The sequence below is a fragment of the Schistosoma mansoni genome, chromosome 6 (assembly GCF_000237925.1).
Source record: "Schistosoma mansoni strain Puerto Rico chromosome 6, complete genome".
NCBI lineage: Eukaryota > Metazoa > Platyhelminthes > Trematoda > Strigeidida > Schistosomatidae > Schistosoma > Schistosoma mansoni.
The window spans coordinates 3,251,669-3,273,656 of record NC_031500.1 but is presented as its reverse complement, the minus strand read 5'-3'; the positions used below and the strand labels follow the sequence as shown (position 1 = coordinate 3,273,656).

Sequence of the window (21,988 nt, the reverse complement as noted above, 5' to 3'; positions counted from 1 at the left end):
TGACGCATATGTATCTGGTGCTTCCTTGTATCAATATTTCTGTGTCTAAATAAATAAAATAAATAATCAAAGATACGATGGTGATCATGCTCATGTATCTCATAGGAGTTTATTTAAATCAACAAAATGATTGGATATGATAACTAGCTAAGGATATTGTAGATAGTGAGTTTGACACCTCATTTATATTTCCACGTCGATCATCTTCCAAGTGATTAAATATAATAAATGAATAATGTACTCATGCGCTCTCGTAAAATGCTTAGAATCTATCATGAACCTAATTATTGTAAAATTCAAACGCAAACATCATCATGGAGGCGGTCAGAATACTCTCCTCCATGTTTATCCCTTAATTCTACTACTCCGGAATTAATATTAGTAGTTACATCTCACTAAGCTTATAAGGTGTGATAAATTAGACCAGTGAGTATATGTGCCAGGTTCTAGGATGAATATGACTATGTTTGTCCTTAGGAGGAATAAGAGAGGATTAGATTGGTGTTTGTGCTTTTAGTATGCAATGCAATGACAAATTCGCCACTGAAGTCAGGTTAGCTTGAAGAATTTGCGAATTAAGATGAATGACAGACTACCACTGTTGAGAAACATCATTATATATGTTAGTTCAGAAATTCCCAACTGGAATGGGTATAGGCCTGTAGGTTGTTGTAATATTGTATATTTTGTCCTCAAAAGTATTTAATGTGATAAAAAGTATGGTGTATAATGAAGGAAATACTGTCACTACATATACTAAATTTGAGTTTACTGTTTTATAATTACCAGAGGAATAAAGAATACAGTAGACTCACAACGTATTGGACGATAATACTATTTACATGAACGCATGTTTGACCTAGGATTTAAACTTTGTACTGTTCTTCGATTATTGGCGAGATGGGTGTACAGCTTTATTTCACTGAACTCTGAAGCTAAATACTTCAACTAATACTATCCAGTAAACATTATAATCACTGACATAGTGCACACAGTATGATCAAAAGATTTTAGTCAGTAGTTGAGGTATAATTTGTACGCAAGACAATTCAATTACCAAGTGAATATTAATGTATTCAGTTCTAATCTACAGTCTTAGCACACAGAAGCTTGTAAGAATGAGGAAGAATAGGGTTACAGCTTACTGGTTAGAATTCGAGTGTTTTAACCCCAGATGGAGAGATTGGGTGATATGCCTAAGAATTAGCCTCATTGAGGCATTCATCCTTTGTTTTCCTCTAGATCATGAGTTTTAATATTATTCCATGCTTTTTGCTATCTGAATTTATTCCTTCTTCATGAACCATATTTTCTACGTTTGATATTTCTTACTATCATTGATACTACTAATATTTCAACTCATTCGGTGTACTGATGTGATGTGATGACTTAGAGCGAAGGGTATTTGAGTAAGATTATGATTGACTGATTTTGAGGTTATTGATCGTGATATGTAAGACAACCCAGCAAGTCTATTGTAGCAGATTTACAAAGCAATACCGTCCTAATATATGTAGGTGTGAAGTTAGTTATATTCATGTACTGACACCAAAAGTCACATTTAGGTGACGTAAATTTTATTCTTGTGCATTGTACTATCTCATGAAAAATCAGACGCCTCGCGGTTTTATTCGACATGAGACTTTGTTAACCGAAACATTGTGTCATAGTTTGTAAAGATTTGAAACGGTGTAATTGCTTTTTGAATCCTCGATACATCGTTTATGTCAATTACACTAGTTTCTGGTTTTAAAATCACAGCAACCTAATGACACTAGAGAATTTAACCTAGAGGACTTTAGTGGTAAGAAACCCAATAATTAAACAATACATAAGCTATAAAGCCAATAAAACACAAACAACCGGAAGCTCAAGAGGTATATTTCTAGCGACTATATCACATAGGTTGTGAGGACGATTATTAAACTTGTACAAGTATTTGAAAAAAGTCTGAGACGATACTAGAAGTTTTATTTAACACGATAAAACTCTGAAAAGAGCAACCGGGTCAACAGATTTATGTACAGCTACTGAGGCGAATGTGTGGTTTTATTTCACTGTTTAACTAATTCTTCACGATTCAACTCAAATAGTCTAAGTGTTAAACGCTGATTCATTTTGGCGAATTTCTCTGTACATTTATCGACGCATTCGGTCTAGGAGATAAAAAGAAAAAGGGAGAATTACCCTCGATATGAAATAAAACCATACCTCCTTATCATTCAATTTACGTGAAGTAAAATTGCTAACGCATCGATCAAAGCATACTGTACTGCACCGAACATACAATTCAGATGTTTCTTTGATTTGCATCTACAAACAAACGAGGATAGTGGGGCAAGTATAGTCGTATTGCATTGTGACTGACTTATCAAAATAAATAAACTATGAAATAGTAATAAAAGAAATATGAAAAACCGGTTACATCGATAATAACGTACAATCTGGCAAAAGAAATGGTCTTTCGAGTTGCATGGAAAAAATAACGTTGATAAAGAATACTAAGATAATGGCGTCAGCTTTTAAGTAGACATAATAACAACGCAGCGACATAACGTTGAAAATGTGTACAGAATTAAAACCTTATCAAACACGTAATTAATCTTGAACCACAATTCATTAAAATTAAATATTGCCCATTTATCAAGTCAAGGTCTATGTCCCCAACTTTGAGCCATACTACATGTATCAGTTGCTTGAGATGGTGTACATAAAACCTGACCTTAACCTGAGACCTAATGATTGTAAGTCAAGTGATTGAGGTAATAGACCGCTCCACCGTCAACTGGAATTGCCAAATACACCTGGTGAACGTAGACCGAGATATAATGTTTTTCAGGCAATCAAAACCAACATCCTATGACTTCGTATACTGGTTAAACTTTTATCTAACTAAATGTTGAATATATTAGGAGTGAATGGCAAATTAGCTTAACTGTAACAGTTATATAGCAAAATAAATTCCTACAGTAAGATGTTCAGCAGTGATTAGTGAGGTTAAATGAGATTATTCGAAGCTGAAAATCTGCTACAACATAATTTACTTCGTATAAATGCTATATATAGTATGAGTATCTTGACTCACAAGGGGATTATCAGTCATATAGCTCAGAAAATGTGATTATGGTTTACAATCCACAAATGATGTGGTATCATCTCCGATCAAGTTCCCAAAGCAACGTACTATAAAATATATAAATAGACATACCCTACCATATAACCTGTTCTGTTCTTCTGCTCCATTGCGGTTATATGAATTATCATATATCTCAATTAATTCTACCGATGTTTTTATTCAGCCACTTCTATGACAAGCCGATCGAGTCACTTCGTAACACATGCTACAGAGTTTTGAAGTGAATCGATGTATTTGGCAAACGCCGTCAACAAGTGTTAAGACTGAATGGTAAAAGAGGCGTATGCAAAAGGTGAACACGAACCACGAAGTGTGATTCAAAAGGCAGATCTAGACATGACCTTTTTGATTAGTTCGCTCCGACAAAAAACAGTAAGCCTCAGGTTGAATAATTAGGTTCCTAGAAAACCTTGAAAACTGTATTATATCACTTTCTTTTACATATAAGTATATTGCACACAGTGACACATCATTCCAAAAGTAACGAGGATGGGGAAGACTTTAATATAATAAGTAGTTAAGTACTCAGTGAATATGCGGTCTACACTGTGTAAGCATTTTCTAAATAACTTGTGATAGTTTTTGAGTCGCCAAAAGTTTGGTCATATATATCAACATGAAAAAGCAATATAACCGGATGGAAGAAGTTGATAATTACTTTGTTAAGATATTCGCTCATTTCATCGTCCATCATGTTTGACAGTTAAATTTGATAAGAGATGATTCAAGAGCCGATTTTGGTTACAGAACCTCAGATCCACATGTTGTAGCACACAATCCCTTTTCGTGATCGAAAGTTAAGTGTTCAATAAGTCGTAAGTGAAATAGGAGAAACTTTGCCAAATCAGCTTTACATTTAGTGGCAATAGGAATTCACGGATACTGATGAAATTTATGTGTAAGTGGTTTAAAATGGACTCATGATTTTCATTACTGCGCGCTATTTAAAAAGGACAGTGGTATTTTACCTCTGATTATATTTTATAGTATTGATTGTTTAATTAGGCATCAAGACTACTGTTTGTGTTTTAATGGAATTCATTCCAGTTAAAGTAACCTCCAAGAGTATCATTTTTTCTGAAGAAGTATATCATTCGTACTTTTGAGTATAGATACAATAAAGGGAACTGGTTTTTTTCCACGTTGAGTATATTTTTTGGTATTGTTTGTATCCAAAGATTTTAAGGTCCTTCTGCATTTGCTGAAGTTGGATTTTCTTATTGTTGCTAAGTATAGTAATATACAAACCTGTTATTTGTGTTCAGTACCTATCACCTGTCAAACATCAAAAGACATTTATTCTAGAGATCAGTTTTCGCTGTTGTTCTTTTTGTGAGATCACAAAACAATTTTACGGTGCAAGCAAAACATTGCTGTTGAAGACGTGCATTTTATTTCCGGGTCGATGATGGAATGCAATGTGACAACTGTAAGAAGTGGTGTCACAATGTGTGCACCGGACTCACACCGGCTGCATTTAAAGGGTACTGTAAGCCATTATCGCGTTTACTGTGGAAAGCCTGCCTTTCTACAATGTCTCTGCTGGTTCTTGAGGCGATTGAGCTGCTGAACATAGCTAGAAAATTTCTCTCAGGTAAACAGGCAGCAGTAGATGAGCGGAATTCAGTGTTCGAGGAAATAGAGAGAGTTATTATGAGCCCAGCTCTGGATTTGAATGTGACCATCGATGTGTACCCCAGTAGAGAAGTGGATAACAAACATACTGATATAGGTATTGCCACAAGGAAAAAGAAAAAGCACTCTTAGAAGAAACAAATTATAGGCAGCACTATGGCATGAGAATTTACGGTTTCAGTTCCGGATTCACATATCAATGCAAAACAGACCATACGGGAGCAAAGTCTGAGCAAGCTACTCCCAGAAACTATTTAAGGAATTTTTTAGATTTAATACTTCATGTTTTTATGAGCGATGATGTAAACAGATCTAATAATCTAATTTTCATGCTGCGTTTCCATCGAAAGTTTTGATCCTGATTTTATATGTTTCACGATATCATAAGTTTAATCAAATGAGTTTGTGACAGCGTTCAAAATTTTCATCGACCATCCTAGAACCAGTAGACTGTTCATCCCCAGAAGTTAACAAAGCAACAAGGAGGAATAAATGAATTTGTAGAGTTATGGTCTACTTCGTTATTATTACTATTATAATAATAGACCCAATTTTAATATTGTAGATATGTCGTGATGTGACTGCCTAATCTATGAGATAAAATAATACATTTAGTCTGAGTAGAGAAAAGTTATACAGAATGACCACGACCGTAATCCTGGTCCATGCCACCTGATTGAATTGAATTGAGTATTCCCGCATTCTCTATTGTTAGCTTTCTCTTCGTGTCAATTGTTTAACATAACTTTTTTCGGTAATTATATGCTTGGCTTGAAAGGTCATGTGGTTTGGGTCCAATGCTACTAAATGTTCATTATAATTCATGAGGATTAAGGGTTCAGTTTGTGATCGTTAGTGGATTGGAAATGAAGATAAATGAAGGAGGTCCAGAGTGACCAAACAGCTTTGATACTAAGAGAGTAAGTTAAGAAGGGTAAACTTTCGTTGTTGTGATAATTATTGCATACTGACTGGGCTACTTGAGAAAAGGCCTACACTTGTACACATTTGTAGTTCGGTACTCGGAGACGTTAGCGTTCGTTAAGTTAGGTAAACTTGTGGTCTTCAAGTATTTTGACAGACTCTGATTGCTTCAATTACGGCTAAGACCTGGTGACAAGATAACTGACACAACTAATGTGAGTAACATAAATATTTCTTGCCTCAGATTCAGAATTAAGTGAGCGGATATTTACATATTCCCTTCTTATCCATCTGTTTTTCTGGCTCCTTCAATTCGGGTCGGATTCACCGTATAGAATATCATCACAGAAGGTTTCAATAACATGGTTGGTGGCAGTTATAACAATTAGCAATTCAAAAGCTGATCGAGTCAGCTGGTTCTGTCCAAAATTACTTTGACTTCGATAATTTTACTGTTTACCAGATAGATCCTCAGATAGGTGGTCGAGATCGATATTACGGGGTTGAACATAGAGACAGTCATCACGAAGTGTGGTATCAACCACTCGGTCTATAGACGGTTCGGCATGTTTGCCACACAGCGTTTCGTTACAGTTTGTAAAAACTACTCATGAACCCATCCTAGTCACAATTTTTTACGTATAATCCCTCCGAAAGTACTGGAGCTCTCACGAAGTAATTACAATGTCCAGAGAAAACCTAATAGTGGTGGTGAAATAACCTCACTGAAACGTCTTTTTAGCTTTTAAACTACGAGAGCGAGCGATCCGTATTGATGACTTGGATCCCGCTTTGTTCGGACGGGAATGTTGCGACCTTGTAGAATTGTCGTCAACTTGGGTATTATTACAATTATAATGGTAGACCTAATCCTAAAATTGTAGATATGTCATGGTGAGACCACGTAATTCATAAGATCTTAAGTGAGAGTCATGTAGTTGTTTACACTGACTCATCCTATCATGATACTTAGCAAAATGATGTCTACCACATCTGAGGGGCGAATTTGAGCAGGGAAGAAGGTAATATATTCGATACAAAAAGAGAGGAGTTATTTGACCGCATCTGGATGACCGAACCATATCATTTCCATTAACTGTTGCCATGTACACCATTGTTGACTTTATCCTCGTATGACATGTTGAATGTAGATCTTCTCAGCAATTATACTTTCTGCATCAAAGATCGTGTGGTCAGGAACCAATGCCGTTACAACTTTTAAATTTAAGTCGCACTTCACAGTTGAAACCCAACGTGCATTACTCTTTCACCGTATTCAGGTACTTTAGCTACTTTATTAACCATATGGAACGGATGTGATATTATTACAGTTATGTTTCAATCAGAGTAGGTAGAAGAGACAGAGTGCATCCACCTCATCATAGCCAGTACTTGGTAAGCAATTGACTATTGCATGTTGGTTTTCTCTCACCTAGGAGAAGATCGGTAAACTTTCCCGTATTCAGCTCACTATCTACCGGATGATTTGGCTAAGGATAAGTAGTATTTCACTGACCCTACAAACTTTTTAACAATTTTAGCCCAAGCGCGTAAGAGATTGGATGAAATTATCAAAACTAGACGTGATAATACTACACAACTCAAAATAAGTGACCAGCCCGATTTTGCGTTTGTGCCAAAGGTATCAGCCGTAGTCAGTATTACCAACCAAAGAAAGAACAATAGGGTACAATGTTGTTTCTTATGCTCTTGTGATATTTTAAGAATGACATACCGACTGGGTTGTTTTAGTCTCCTCAGTCGACCACTTACCATACCTAGGTTCCCTAAATACTCTCCTCTAATTTGAACGCTAGACATAAGGGTAATTTGCAGTCTTACAGTTTCCTCACCTCAAAGTGACACACCATCACATTCTTTTTTATACTTGTCACATTCATCCTAACACTTTTCCATTGCATTTCCAAATTCTAAACCTCTAAAAAATATTTACCTTCAGAATGACGTCTACTTTGCACATTCAGATCATATGTAAACTCTTGAAAGACTGTTTGGTAAAGCGATGACTTTAAATATTAGAAAAATTGACTGATTTGAAACAACTGTACTCAGTAACTAAGAAAATATATTATTCACTTGATGGACACAAAATATACTCAAAATTTACTAATTCAAGTGATATGCAGGTAGAAAATTAGCTCAGTTAGATCTCTTGTCATGGAAAAGACTCCAACGAATGTATTTTTACGCTATACAACGTTATTGAAAATAGAAACTTATTTCCACGACAACAGTCATATGGTACGTATTTAAAATAATACATTACTTTTCAAAGTGTTTGAATCCGTTGCTTTTTGACAAATAAATCAAAACGTTTTCAAATAAATAAAATAAGCGCCGTATATCTGTTTGTAATAAGATTTTGGCTTTTCAAAGTTTGGTCGTTACTCGGGTGCTTCACAACATTGACAAACATTTCAGCATTTCCTACTGGTCACAACATAATGCTAACTATAGGTGTTCTTTTGAGTTGAGGCAATATATTGGTATCTGGAGACTCAATCATGAGGTAGGAATAGATGTTTGTTTTAAGAAACACGATATATCAGACCTATATAACTTCATTTTATATTTTAAGAAGCGAAGTCAAATTATCAAGTCTTGATGAAAATCACTGAAACAAAACGATATGACCAAAAAGCATGTATTTTATACGCCAATGTTCAGTACCGTGATTATTGGGTAACGTAAACCATTTATTGTCATGTACGATTAAAATAAGCATAAAACTTATTGATCAAAATTAAAGAGTGATAAAGTCCTTCACTACAAGAGATGAAGAGAACTTAAGAAAGTTCTAATGAGGCTTTTGAGGTAAATTCCAAAGGGCTATTTCGGTGTTAATTGTATGGCCTGCTTATGAATTAATGAACAAGGTTTCGATCACTGAAGCTTCTCTGTGTTTGTAATCGCCTTTTATAGCTGTTCAAAGCAGTGGTACATTACTTTTAGCTACACAGTTCGATTGGTTTTTACAGTGAAAGTGTATTCACATCTGTAATCACATTTAGTCATGGTATTCTGTGACCATTAGAAAGAAACAAAAAATTAGATTAAAGCTGTTTAATCCACCGACAAATATTGGTCATATGTATCCAATTCCAGTCAACAACAACGATCTCATTTTTGCCTTTTAGACGTTCATTCTGTTTACACCATATTTTTTTTCTTTATGTACCAACTGACACTTAGTTCAAGATTTCGTACTGTTGGCCTGATCTTTTATTATCAAGTCATGGATTTAACCGTTACGTTTAACCGAGGATAAATTATCTGAACTGTTCTTTAGGGATTTGGTGGGTGGAATATGCTGGTTGGTTTTGGCAGTCTTATGGGGTGGCTTTTAGCTAATTTTATTTACTGTATACTGAAAAATTGGTTACTGAATACATAGAGATTACATATTATTCACGTGCGATAAAAATGTTAATATACTCGATTTTTATCCCACATTTAAAAAAATTATAAAGGAATGGATGTCAATAAATACTAATTCCTATAATCTCCTTGCGTAGATCACATATTTTCAAAGAATCTCATAACGAAGCACAACTCCAAATAGAAGCAGGCAGCAAAGAAGTAGTATTTTTCATGTTCAGATCTAGAAACTGTGGTTGATGTAGGAACAGTTTGTTCAATATAATCTGCAGGGTTATAGTTCACTCAGTACGTCATTTCAAGGTCTTTTGGTGTTTTATTGTATTCAAACCTTTGCAGCAGACATCTTTACACCCATTATTTATAAATATATAGTGCAGAATGTGTAAAATTAGAGTTCGGAAAAGTCAAAATCTAATGGCTTTGCTCCTAAGTAAATTAAATGAGTTGGAATCTATTGAGTAACGCTGACATCTACTGGTACGAAATGTAGACCTGTGCTGACTAGGGTACTTCGTTGTTTATGTTCTGCCACTTTTTAAGCCACTTGCTGAGTCAGTTTCATGCAACTTACCTCTGATTTTATATTGTGATTAACATCAAATATTTGTTAGAGTTATTACTTCTCGGTTGAGAATGTAAAAGTCTCTTGTCAATCCGTTTCACACAATTAACAGTGCTTTGTTTGGCACTAATGAGCTTGTTTAGTAGAAAGTAAGCTCAGACTTCATAAATAAAGAGAGCGTCCCACACAATTAAAACCCTTTAGCCTAACGAACACAAGACTGACAAAAGTATCAACATGTACTAGATATAAGCAAAGATGGATAGTGGCTAGTAAAGGAATTCAGGACTCGCGTTTCGTCCTATTTGGGACTCGTCATCCGGATTTACCTGCATCTCAGAGTTGTTATTCACTCTAAAGCTTGGACTCAGTACAGTTCTCTTCAAATGCCATCACTTCATCCACTTAGCTACTGAGTCCTGATAGTCACCTGCTTGTGCAATGGGGTGAAGTTTAAATTCACTTGTACTTGTTTATTGATATCTTCCTATTGTTATTTAGGACTGCAATTGATCTTTTACCAACTGAATGTACTAGATATGTCCCTAATTATCAATGAAAGTTTGTCTAAAATGTATGTTTCATTATTATTATTGCATGATTAGTTTCTTGTTTCTCTTTCACCTTTCAGAAGCTATAAGACATTAATGGTAGTTCAAGACTTCTCTATAACCAGTTTATCATGAATAGATTTTAACAAACTAAAATGTTTTTATCATTATTTTATAGATAAACATTTGGGAAAACAACAAAACATTCATTGATTAGATTGTTATAATTTTTTGATGACAACCTTCCAGCTATCATAATAAACATACATATATCTTCTTTGGAACCTTCTGATTGATAATTCAATATGAGTGTGGAAGTGGAAATTCAATCTCCGAATTTCTGTCATATTGATAGTGAAAATGATCCACATGAATCACTTATTCCAGAAGATAACATTTCAACTGTATACAGTATGTTTATTGTTTTAGTGTAACATTCTTAGACCTAATTTTCCCTCGTTTTCTAGAAAAAACCAACTGTTTCATTCACTTCATCAGTGTGTTAAGTAGTTGAAAGCGATCTGTAGGAATACCTATGTCGTTTAAGTTTTGTGTTTATCAACATTTGTCGACAAAGTATGTTTGCAGTTTTAAAGAGGATAATACTATTCACGCAATCTAGTGTTATTAACAAATGCACCTATTAGTCGATGAATGTTTTAATTTATTTGTAAGTAGATAATCTATTGGACGAATAAGTGACGATGAGCATGCACATTCCATTGTCAATTCCGACTAATTTCTAACACGCACTTCTATTGTTGCAATGAATTGTACTCTCTACTCAGAAGACACAGCCATCTCTCATATCATTTTTGTTTCTAAAATGTAAAATTTGAGAAAAGAAAACAGCAAAACGTTATGGAGAGTTAACTGAAGAGCGTAATTTCAGACGACTTGGGGAGTTGTTTGAACACTGAGAATAGAGATGAAATAAGCGTACCACATATAATAAGGAGCACTTTGAAGGGGATAAAACTGACTATGTTTAGATCGTTACAGAGAACTACAAGAGGGAAGTCACAATCTGATGATTTGAGCCTTATCTGACAAAGTCTCAAGCTACCGAGCTCCAAATTCCCTAGAACTTCAACCAGGGACTATTTAAGACACTTGTACAAGACTATCTTTCATTATTTGATGGATTGACTAAAGGTTGTCTTTTTGCCAAGTTTCACTTTAAACTATAGTAGCTAATGTATTTTTTAAAGCGATCATGTACTTGTAGGAGACGAATACATGGATCCATAATGTACACGTAACTAAAGAGGCTGTAAGTATATAGTAGATTAAGTGGAGACAGTTTTACATAGTAGATGATTTTAACAAATTAAGGGAATAGTCTTCCAACAAGGAATGGATAATAAACTGTGTTCCAAAGAATTCTAAAAATGTTACGTTTGCAGTCACAGTCGAATGCCATGGGGTTAACCTGATGTTCTGGCTACACATCATATACAATTATTCTTGGTTACGATTTTTAAATTTATGAGTGATATATGACATTTAAGCGGATTAATCATACCTTGTCAAATCAACCAGTTACTACGCTGGCATCAATTATTAGGTTGATCAATAAACCAACCATCCTCCGTTAAACGTGATGATTAGATTCGTGTTTTAGTTATGCTTGTGGACAGCTCACTCAGAGTTAAAAGACGTCCTCGAAAGAACTGTCTCTAATTCAGATCGATAAGTTTATTCACGTTTGGCACAATCTCTGAAAAAGTCAAATTACTGACTAAAGATATTTTACAACAATAATAGACTATAAGCAAAGATGGTTAGTGGCTAGCAATGGAATCCAGCTCGATGCGCGTTTCGTCCTCTTTGGAACTCGTTAGCTGGATGTACCTGTATTACAGAGTTGATGTTCACTCTGGAACTCAAACCCAGTACATTTCGCTTCAGACGCCATTGCATTATCCACTCAGCTACTGAGTCCTGATGGTCACCTGCTTGTGCAATGGGTTGAAGTTTGGATTCACTTAGTATTGTTTGTACTATTATAGTGTTGCGCAGTTTTTTCAAAAGACATTACAAATAATGATTTTATTATATATAACAACATGTTTGGTAAATGATCATTTCATCGGTTACATAATGAACTGACTGAAGATAAACAGTTATTGGAAATTAGGGAGCTGCTATACAAATGTGTTATTGAAGTATGGCACTCCTTGGTAGTGCTTATCTACGATCTAAATAAGAATCGAACATGGAATATTCAGGCTTTTCTTCAGGGTCATGAAGTCTCCACTTATGGTCAGTCCATAATATGGGCTACAACTTGCACATTCTTCACAACCGTTCTATACAAAAGGTTCACTCTTTTATTATCAAATTACACCAAATGTTCATTTTAGATTGTCGATTTATCGTGAAATCGGAGTTTTTTGTTTGTTCTTCTATAGATGATCCATCTAATATCAACTTAGATAATAATAATAACCTTATGAATGATTCAAATAATCATTTACACGAAGTTCTTAATAATTTAGACATCTTAACTGATGAATTGAAGAAACCATTAACTGATTCATCCTCCATTGATTTATCTAATTTACCATATCCTCCTGGTTACTCAATCATAAAACAAAATGGTTCATCAACAATAACTGAAAATCAACATGACAAATCGAATGAAACTGAAGAAGAAAATTCAAAGGAACCAAGGTATTTTATACTGTTTAATTTCATAGAATAAATCGAGTTGTCCATTTGTAAAAGGGTTTTGAAAGTGACTATTGGTTTGCTATGACTTATTAATCAATCAGTAATCGTAAATAACTTTTTCACGTAATTTGCTGTTGGGATTTGTTTGTTATTTATTTAAACACATAAGCATTAATACAGGGAAGCACCGAACAGATATGAGCTACATAAACCATCCGATTTGTGTGAGGGCTGGGATACTGTCCGGGTGCCCAGACCGAAGCAGGTGGTTTTCGCAGGAGGCCACACCCCGAGCCACTGACTTACAGATCTAATCCACAAGGCAGTGGTGTTACGTAAGGAGATGCAGTCCCATGGTAGCCGGTGACCAACGATTGCTTTATACGCCATTTGTTCCTTCGGGATGCTGGAGCCCGTGTGCACCATTGGTTCGGAGTATGGGTTTTCCAACTCCCCCAGGTGAGCCCTCCGTGTCCACCAACCCAGTTAAATCGCCTTATTTGACAAAGTCTCAAGCTACCGAGCTCTATAATCTCTAGAACTTCAACCATGGAGTAATGATAGGTCGGTAGCCACTAGCGTTATACATCTGCATTAAATATCAACGTACCATGTAATAAACAAATATCTTATCTGCTTTCTCTACTCAATCTCAGCATCAACAAATAATGCACAGTATGAAATTCATGTACAATCCATTCACGTTTATATCTTAATATGAAGGAATTTCGATGAAAAGGTTGGTTATATAAATGAATCGTTGGGGATAACTTCATTATATCAAAAAAAGTTCCTTTGCCTATTCGACCAATGTTCTAAGTATGATCAATTTAACTAATACTTGTATCAAAGTGAACAGTATGCTCATTTATTATCAATGTAATAAATTTACTGAATGAAAAAAGATCAGCTAACTAGCTAGTAGTAGAAGTGTGATTTTATTGTGTTATGACTTGTACTGACAATTGTCATATCTTGTACCCGCTTATTAGAGAGAAGTGATTAATTGATTGGACCAGTAACACACGAAACTCGTACGAGCAGTCTAGAGTACTAGACGGTCCTACTATCTTCCTAACCCAGCCATTTAAGTCCAAAACACCAATAACAGCTTCCGCAATATGAATCATTATTCTCAAACATACTGAGTTTATATATCAAACAAACTGACCACATCGTACCATAAAATAGAAAACAATATTTGTACAAGATTTGGTCAAATGTGGCTGTGAATGTGGGAGGCAGTAATTAATGGACTAGGGATAACTCAAGAATGATGAATCGTATAATAATAATCTATAGGTCAAAATAAAGCTCATAACAAGAGGGATGTGAATATAAATAGTTTAATTAGTTGACAATCATACAATAGGAAATATACATATCACATTGATCCATAAATAGTCCTCAAAAGTTACCATTCATAATTCTCCACGGGATATAACATAATGGAACAGTAATGATCCTATAGGACTGATGTTATTCAGTTGAAATTTACTAACATACTCATTATATCGTTATGGTGATCTAGTGTATCTATAAAATGATTAGAAATGGATTGTTAAGGATAACACACGAATTGACTATAAATAATCGGAAGGGGTTTTGTGCAAATTTTAGTATGTTCATAGTTGAAAGCGTGAGTCAATTGAAGCTAGACAACCATGGGAAACCTGGAAGCACTGGACAGCCGTTTCGTCCTATTATGGGACTCCTCAACAGTGCGCATCCACGATCCCGCACCCGCGAGATTCGAACCCAGGACCTACCAGGACTAAACGGCCGTCCAGTGCTTCCAGGTTTTCCATGGTGGTCTAGCTTCAAATGACTCACGCTTTCAACTATGAAATATAAATATTCAGTTCACATTCTAGTCCTTTATGATTGACTGAGGCACAGTAACATCAAAGGAAACCATCTGAAATGTGCCGATGAAGGATTATTGTTTAGCATAAATATCACTTTTTATTTACCTTCCTAAGTAAGTTAAAGTTGGAATGTAAAAATTATTGAACGGTCATTTCTGATGGGTTAATGGAAAAACAAACTGCCAATAGGATTATTTACAAACCACAAAGTAAAATGAATGAAACTGTTGATTCTAAAGATGTCTAACTTATTAAACAACAAATTCACCTAGAATCGTTTACTTAAATCTTCCCATTGATGTTTAGGACTGCAACTGATCCATCTTTCTCTTATTGGCATATGTGCATACTGTGCGTATTGCCTCGATATGGCCTTAATTCATAAGCATTATAAGCAGAGATGGATAGTGGCTAGCAGTGGAATTCAGGACGCCCGTTTCGTCCCACTTGGGGCTCATCAGCTGGATTTCCCTGAAACTCAGAGTTGATATTCATTCTAGGACTCAAACCCAGTACCGTTCGCTTCAAATGTCCCAAATACGACGGAACACGACTCCTGAATTCCACTGCTAGCCACTATCCATCTCGGCTTATCAACCAACAGATTATAATGTTTATTTCTTATTTAACCAAATGATACTATATTCCTTTATTATATTTTATCATGTCTTATAGCAAAAAGTAAATTCAGATAAACACATTAGTGTTACTTATTGAACTATGAGTAGTATATCTAAACAGGTTTGGTGTTTTGATTCTTATAATCTATGGAATAGTTACTGAGTCTCTGATAGTATTAATAACCTGAGATATTTAAGTATCCTTATAGGAATTTATGTATGTAAGTCAGTCTATACCATGTCCTCTTTCAGAAGAACAATGAAACCTCCCTAATCAAACCATCGAGTCCATCAAAATGATCCATCTCTGCTTACCATGCTTGTGAAATAAGGCTATATTGAGGCAATACGCACAGTATGCATAAATGCCAATTAGAGACTGACAGTTGCAGTCCTAAACATCAATGGGAAGATTTCAACAAACAATACTAAATGAAATTAAACTTCACCCCATCACACAAGCAAGTGGCTATCAGGACTCAGTGGCCGAGTGGACAACGTGATGGCGTTTGAAGCGAGGGTACTGGGTTCGAGTCCCAGAGTGAACATCAAACTCTGAGATGCAGGTACATCCAGCTGACGAGTCCCAAATAGGACGAAACGCGTGTCCTGGATTCCTCTGCTAGCCACTATCCATCTCTGCTTATCATATTAAAGAGAATGTTTTTTTGTGTTTTTCATTTTAGAATGACAAAAAAGTTTTTAAAACAACATTGTGCAAAGAATAAATTATATCAAACACCACAATTAAATGATATTCTATATTTACATTATAATGGTAAATTAGTATTTTTGTTTTTGTTAATAATCCATCTATTCTTTTACTTACTTATTTACACCTGATACTCCAAACGAAGTATAAGCCGCCGACCAGCATTCTCCAACCCGCTCTGTCCCGGACCTTTCTAGTTCTATCCAGTTGTTGTTCATTGTTCTCATGTTTATCTCCATTTCTCGGTGTAATGTGTTCTTTGGTCTTCCACTTCTCATTTGGCCTTCAGGATTCCATGTGATGAGGGCTTGCCTTGTGACTCAGTTGGATGATTTCCTCAATGTGTGTCCTATCCACTTCCAGCTCTTCTTCCTGATTTTCTCCTCCACTGGAATCAGGTTTGTTGTCTTCCACAGTAACTTGTTGCTGATAGTGTCTGGCCAACAGATCCGAAGTATCTTGCATAGACAACTGTTAATAAACACCTGTATCTTCTGGATGATGGCCTTCGTAGTTCTCCAGGTTTCCACCCCATACAGTAGAACAATCTTGACATTCGTATTGAAAATTCTGACCTTGGTGTTAGTTGACAGACAATTGTTTTGAGTTCCAGATGTTCTTCAGTTGTAAATATGCTGCTCTTGCTTTACCGATCCGTGTATTCACATCCGCATCAGATCCACCGTGTTTATCAATGATGCTGCCCAAATATGTGAAGGTTTTTACATACTCTAAAGCTTCTCCGTCAAGTGTGATTCGATTGGTGCATGCTGTGTTGTATCGGAGAATCTTGCTTTTCCCTTTGTGTATATTGAGATCTGCTGCTGCTTAAGCTGCTGCTACACCGGTTGTCTTCCCTTGCGTTTGTTGTTGCGTGTATGATAGAAGAGTCAGATCATCTGCAAAGTTTAGATCGTCCAGCTGCATCCTAGCTGTTCATTGTATCCTGTATTTCCCTCTAGATGTTGACGTCTTCATGATCCAGTCGATCACCAGGGAAAGAGAAAGGATAAGAGTAAGCAACCTTACCTGACACCGGTCTTTACATCGAACGAGTCTGTCAACTGTCCTCCATGCAGGATTTTTCAGTTTAATCCAAACTATTAGATAAAACAAATTCTAAAGTTGTTTTTAAGGATAATTAAAGTCCTTTAAAAGATGAATATGGAGAGAACGAACCAGATTCCATCCAGTGGATGAAGAAATTAGGAAGAAGAGCTGAAAGTGGATAGGACATACATTGAGGAAAGCACCCAACTACGTCACAAGTCAAGCCCTCATGAAATGAAATCCTGAATTCCAAAGGGAAAGAGGAATACCAAAGAACACATTACGCTGAGAAATGAAGACATACATGAGAAGAATGAACGAACATTGAATTGAACTAGAAAGGAAGGCCTAGGATAGAGTGGGTTGGAGAATGCTGGTCGGTGGCCTAGGCTCCATTAGGGGTAACAGGCGTAAGTAAGTAAGTAAAAGATGAATACCAAAGGAAGAAAAAAGAACTATTGTTTGTAAGGATTTGAATTTTACGGTTATTGATATTTATAAGTTTAATGTATCAATCACTTTAAACATGTGTAGCTCTCTAGAGAATTATCTGAAGTCTCAAATAGGACGGAATATGGGTTTTGGATCCCACTGCTACTCATTATGTAACATTAATAAATACTTATGACTAAATGGTGACATCAAAATATTCCGTTTAGTTTAAGCATATTTCAAAAGAGACAGATCAAATGAAATCATTAACATAACCAACCGGGAAACTCAAACTATTCATACCTATTGCACAAGTTAATGATTATCTGAACTCAATAGCTTAGTGGATGACCTACTGAATGTTAGAATTGGAAACTAATATGTTTGAGTAGCTGTTTAAACAGCAATACCTAAATGTAGGTACATCCTATTGATGAGTATCAAACAGGATGTAAAACATTACCTGGATTTTACTTCTAATAAGCATTAAACTTTAATAGAGGTAAAATATCATATCTATATGATAATCTCTAGTAGTGCTTGATAGCCTACCAAAATAAGATCAAATTCAAGATGATCCATTTTCACGGTACATTATGAAATCACTAGTTCAATGTTTTTAAACTTTACTCAATACACGATTTAACGAAGTAGATTGATTGAAGTTACATATTAACACCTTTAGCTTTTACCTCAATGATCTAAAAGTTTAAGCGTTCGCGCATAAAACCAAAGGTCCTAGGGTTCGAACTCCACATATAGGATCATGGATGCGTACTACTGATGAGGAATCCCACATTAGGACGAAACAACCATCCAATTACTTTCAGGGTTTTTCATAATGGTCTAACTTTAATCAATTCATGAATTCAATCATCAAAAATCGAAAAGATTTTGATTCAAAAATGAACAATATTTGGGCGAACAGTTGCATCTTCAATAACTTCATCATCAGGCTCTACAGATAGACCACCATTGAAAGCCTGGAAGCACTGAACAGCAGTTTCAGCCTATTGTGGGACTCCTCAGCAGCGCGCATCCGTTATCCCGTCTCAAGAGATTCGAACCGAGGACCTACCAGTCTCGCGCGCGAGCACTTAATCGATAATAATATTGTTGTATGAATATAATACGTAATAAGAGGGGTGTTATTAAGGTAATTACGATAAACGAATTGGGAATGATGAATGTGAAGAATAAGATAGAGGTAATCAAGAAAAAAAGGGGGAACAGGTTTATAATATTCAGTTTAAGTATCTGGTGATCCAGTCGTAGGCCAAGGTAAACACAGAAGCAGGATATACCTTTTCTGGATACATAAATTTGGTTTTCTGGAGTTGATCCAAATGGCTTCAGCTATGTTGAGTAACTGTAATCTAGCTCCTTCAGGTAGATTTTTCAGAACTTGATAGAAAATAGAGAAAGCTTTCTCTTTTATTCAATAATAATAATTACCACTTATTTATCATTCACTCTAGATATTAACACCTTTAGCTATTACCACAATGATCTAAAAGTTTAAGTGTTCGCGAAGTTCTTGGGATTCAAACCCTACATATAGGATAATGGATGCGTACTACTGATGAAAAGTCCCATACTAAGATGAAACAACCGCCTAAATACTTTCAGGGTTTTTCCATAATGCACTAACTTTTTATTCATTGATAATAATTACTACTTATTTATCATTCACTCTAAATATTAACACCTTTGACTATTACCTTAATGATCTAAAAGTTTAAGCAATCACACAGAAAACCGAAGTTCCTGGGGTCCGAACCATACATGTAGGATTATGGATGTATAATACTGATGAGGAGTCCTAGACTAGGATGAAACAATCATCTAACTTTTTATTCATTAATCATAATGACTACTTATTTATCATTTATTCTAATGAAAAAGAGTAATCTTTTTTCATTCTTTATAGGGTTTTCTAAAATTGAAAATCTTGAAGAATATACCAATTTAAAATGTTTATTTTTAGAAGTAAATGGTCTATTAAAAATAGATGGATTACATAATCAAATTGAATTACGTTCATTATATTTATCAAAAAATTTAATACATAAAATAGAAAATTTAGAACATATGAAATATTTAGATACATTAGATGTTAGTTATAATATGATACAGAAAATTGAAAATCTTGGTAAGTTATTTCGATGTTATTCTTTGGTGAATATAGCGTTGTTTTTATCTGTACAGGATGAGATTGTTGAACTCCGCCTGTAGTCCCTCCCAGGGGACTACCGCCGGTCAAAAGGTTGGATAAAGGAGGAAGATTGGGTATGGAGTTAGTGACCCCATCCCGCATCTTCCGATTGTTATATTGAGCATTCTCTCTCTTATTGACATATATGCATCTTATGTGGACTGCCTTGATATTACCTGAAATCATAAGCTTTTAGAAGCAAATATGGATAGTGGCTAGTAGTGGAATCCAGTTTGACGCGCGTTTCGTTCTATTTGGGACTCGTCAGCTGGATGTACCTGCATCTCAAGGTTGATGTTCACTCTGGGAGTCGAACCCTAGTACCATTCGCTTCAGAAGCCATCGCTTTATCCACTTAGCTACTAAGTCCTGATAGGTAATTTGATGTTATTTTGGTTAATATAGTTCATTATTGATGGTTATACTGGTTAGCTCCTCTGGAGGCTTAATGAGATAAATATCACAAGATGAACAGTAAATAAGCCGAAATAATTTAGACTTAATAAGAGAGATCAAACATTGAGAATGTGGTTCAAAAAGACAGAATGTGAATATATATATGATGGAGTATTGAGACTACTGATCCACAACAAGATAAAGAGTAAATGCATCTGAACCGCTGTGATCGATTATGGGTTGTTTTAATGTCGTCTTCAACCACTAATTGCAGTAAACCTGACAGAAAGTGGACAATGATAACTCCTATAGAAACAGAATGTAAAACCTGCATATTTCGCGGTGAACTAAAGTGATTATATTTTGTGATAAAATGTGATGATCAAATAATATTTTCGACGTTACTTATCTATTCAAAATACGAATGAACTCTTTCGCTCGTGGTTTTCATTAGACTTTCCAGATTATGTCGTAAAGTTAATTACTATTTATTGTCTTTACAGAATAGTTGATATATGACTATTGAAAGTAAATTTGATCATGTCCCATATACAGTCTATTAAACATACAAGTTATAGATGATATTCATTCAAGATTGATCTTATTTTGAAAGTCACTGAAAATTGAGAACATTAAACAGTTATTTCATTCTATCATAACATACTTAAACATTATGCATCGACATCTATAGCTGATATCATTTGTTGTGACTTTAATCGGGGCTAATTATCGCGTGACTTATTCACTAATCGGAACATGAATTATAAAATCTTAACACTGTGCCAACCCAATAACGTATCGACCGGTTTGAATAGACACGTGTTTCCTTATTGGTTCCTTTGTCCTCTTAAATATTCCGGTTGAGTCCAGAACACCAATACTGTGGTGTGGTCAACTTATATCCTTATAAGTAGTATATGGTGATGGTCAAACATAGAGAATGTATTTTGACAAAAGATCGATAAGGAAAGAACAGGAATGAAGCGCAATCGGTTTAAAAATGCACGAACAATAAAATCAGAGATGGACTGATATTTACAGAAGGAACAGTGAAGATTGAGACGATGGATGGTTATTTTGCAAATGAACTGTTTGCTGAATGGTTATCAGAATTTAGTGAGATAGTCTGTAATTTGTGCTTGCATACACACGATTATCCCCACTAGTGTTCTCGTTCACTACAATACTAGCTCCCACGATACGAATCATTTATTTCAAACATATTTTGTTCATATATCAGTCAAACAGACCACATAACACCATAAAATAGGAAAAACTATTTGTTGAATTCATGAGTCAATTGAAGCTAGACCACCGTAGAAAACCTGGAAGCAGTGGATGGCCGTTTCATCCTACTGTGAGACTCCTCAGCAGTGCGCATCCACAATCCCGCCTCATAAGATACAAACCTAGGACCTATCAGTTTTCCATAATGGTGTAGCTTCAATTAACTCATATATTCAACTGCAAAATTACTAAAAATCTCCACCAAACCCCATTTGATAATAATATTTGTACAAGATCAAACCAAAAAGTGGCTGTGGTTGTGGGAGATGGTAATTTATAAACTGAACATAAATTAAGAATAGTAAATCGTATCATAATAGTCTATAGGTTAAAATGAAACTTATCATAACAGGAATATAGATATCCAAAATCTAGTTATTGAATATAGAAGAACTTTCGTCTAAATTAGAGTGAATAGTTTCATAGTATTTTGGGCGCCGAGTTGATGTAAGACATTCAATAGGAAGAATAATATATTTGTAACATCTTAGCAAAGTGAATTTGAAGTCAATTCAACGTTTC

At 35.2% G+C, this 21,988-nt stretch overlaps 2 protein-coding genes and 2 non-coding genes across 4 annotated transcripts in view; 2 read left to right on the top strand and 2 right to left on the bottom strand.

The window, feature by feature from the left end:
- Positions 1–1,864: 1,864 nt before the first annotated feature.
- Smp_123240 (hypothetical protein) lies at positions 1,865–4,065 on the bottom strand. Its single transcript, XM_018797975.1, has 3 exons — positions 3,795–4,065; positions 2,212–2,313; positions 1,865–2,156 (listed from the first exon to the last, which is right to left on the bottom strand). Exons 1-3 carry the CDS (start codon positions 3,828–3,830, stop codon positions 2,055–2,057), a joined length of 240 nt encoding a protein of 79 aa, XP_018652963.1. The 5' UTR covers positions 3,831–4,065; the 3' UTR covers positions 1,865–2,054.
- A 6,450-nt stretch (positions 4,066–10,515) lies between these two features.
- Positions 10,516–21,988, top strand: part of Smp_123230 (hypothetical protein) — a gene marked incomplete at its 5' end in the record, with an annotated part of 29,166 nt that continues 17,693 nt past the window's right edge. The window contains 4 exons of the mRNA XM_018797974.1: positions 10,516–10,621; positions 12,625–12,886; positions 16,061–16,152; positions 19,499–19,720. Of these exons, the coding sequence (XP_018652962.1) occupies positions 10,516–10,621; positions 12,625–12,886; positions 16,061–16,152; positions 19,499–19,720 (682 nt within the window). The remainder of the gene's footprint in view (positions 10,622–12,624; positions 12,887–16,060; positions 16,153–19,498; positions 19,721–21,988) is intronic.
- On the top strand, positions 15,854–15,919 carry Smp_tRNA_00448_Pseudo_TTG.1.1. The gene has a single exon. It is a non-coding gene (tRNA).
- Positions 20,079–20,151, bottom strand: Smp_tRNA_02225_Pseudo_CTG.1.1. Its single transcript has one exon. It is a non-coding gene (tRNA).

Coding starts and splice junctions, on each gene's coding strand:
- Smp_123240 (XM_018797975.1), bottom strand. CDS start 3,830: ATGATGGACGATGAAATGAGCGAATATCTTAACAAA. Junction 2,314..3,794: donor TGAGCGAATATCTTAACAAA/GTAATTATCAAC, acceptor GTTTGTTTGTAG/ATGCAAATCAAAGAAACATC. Junction 2,157..2,211: donor GTAAATTGAATGATAAGGAG/GTATGGTTTTAT, acceptor TTTATCTCCTAG/ACCGAATGCGTCGATAAATG.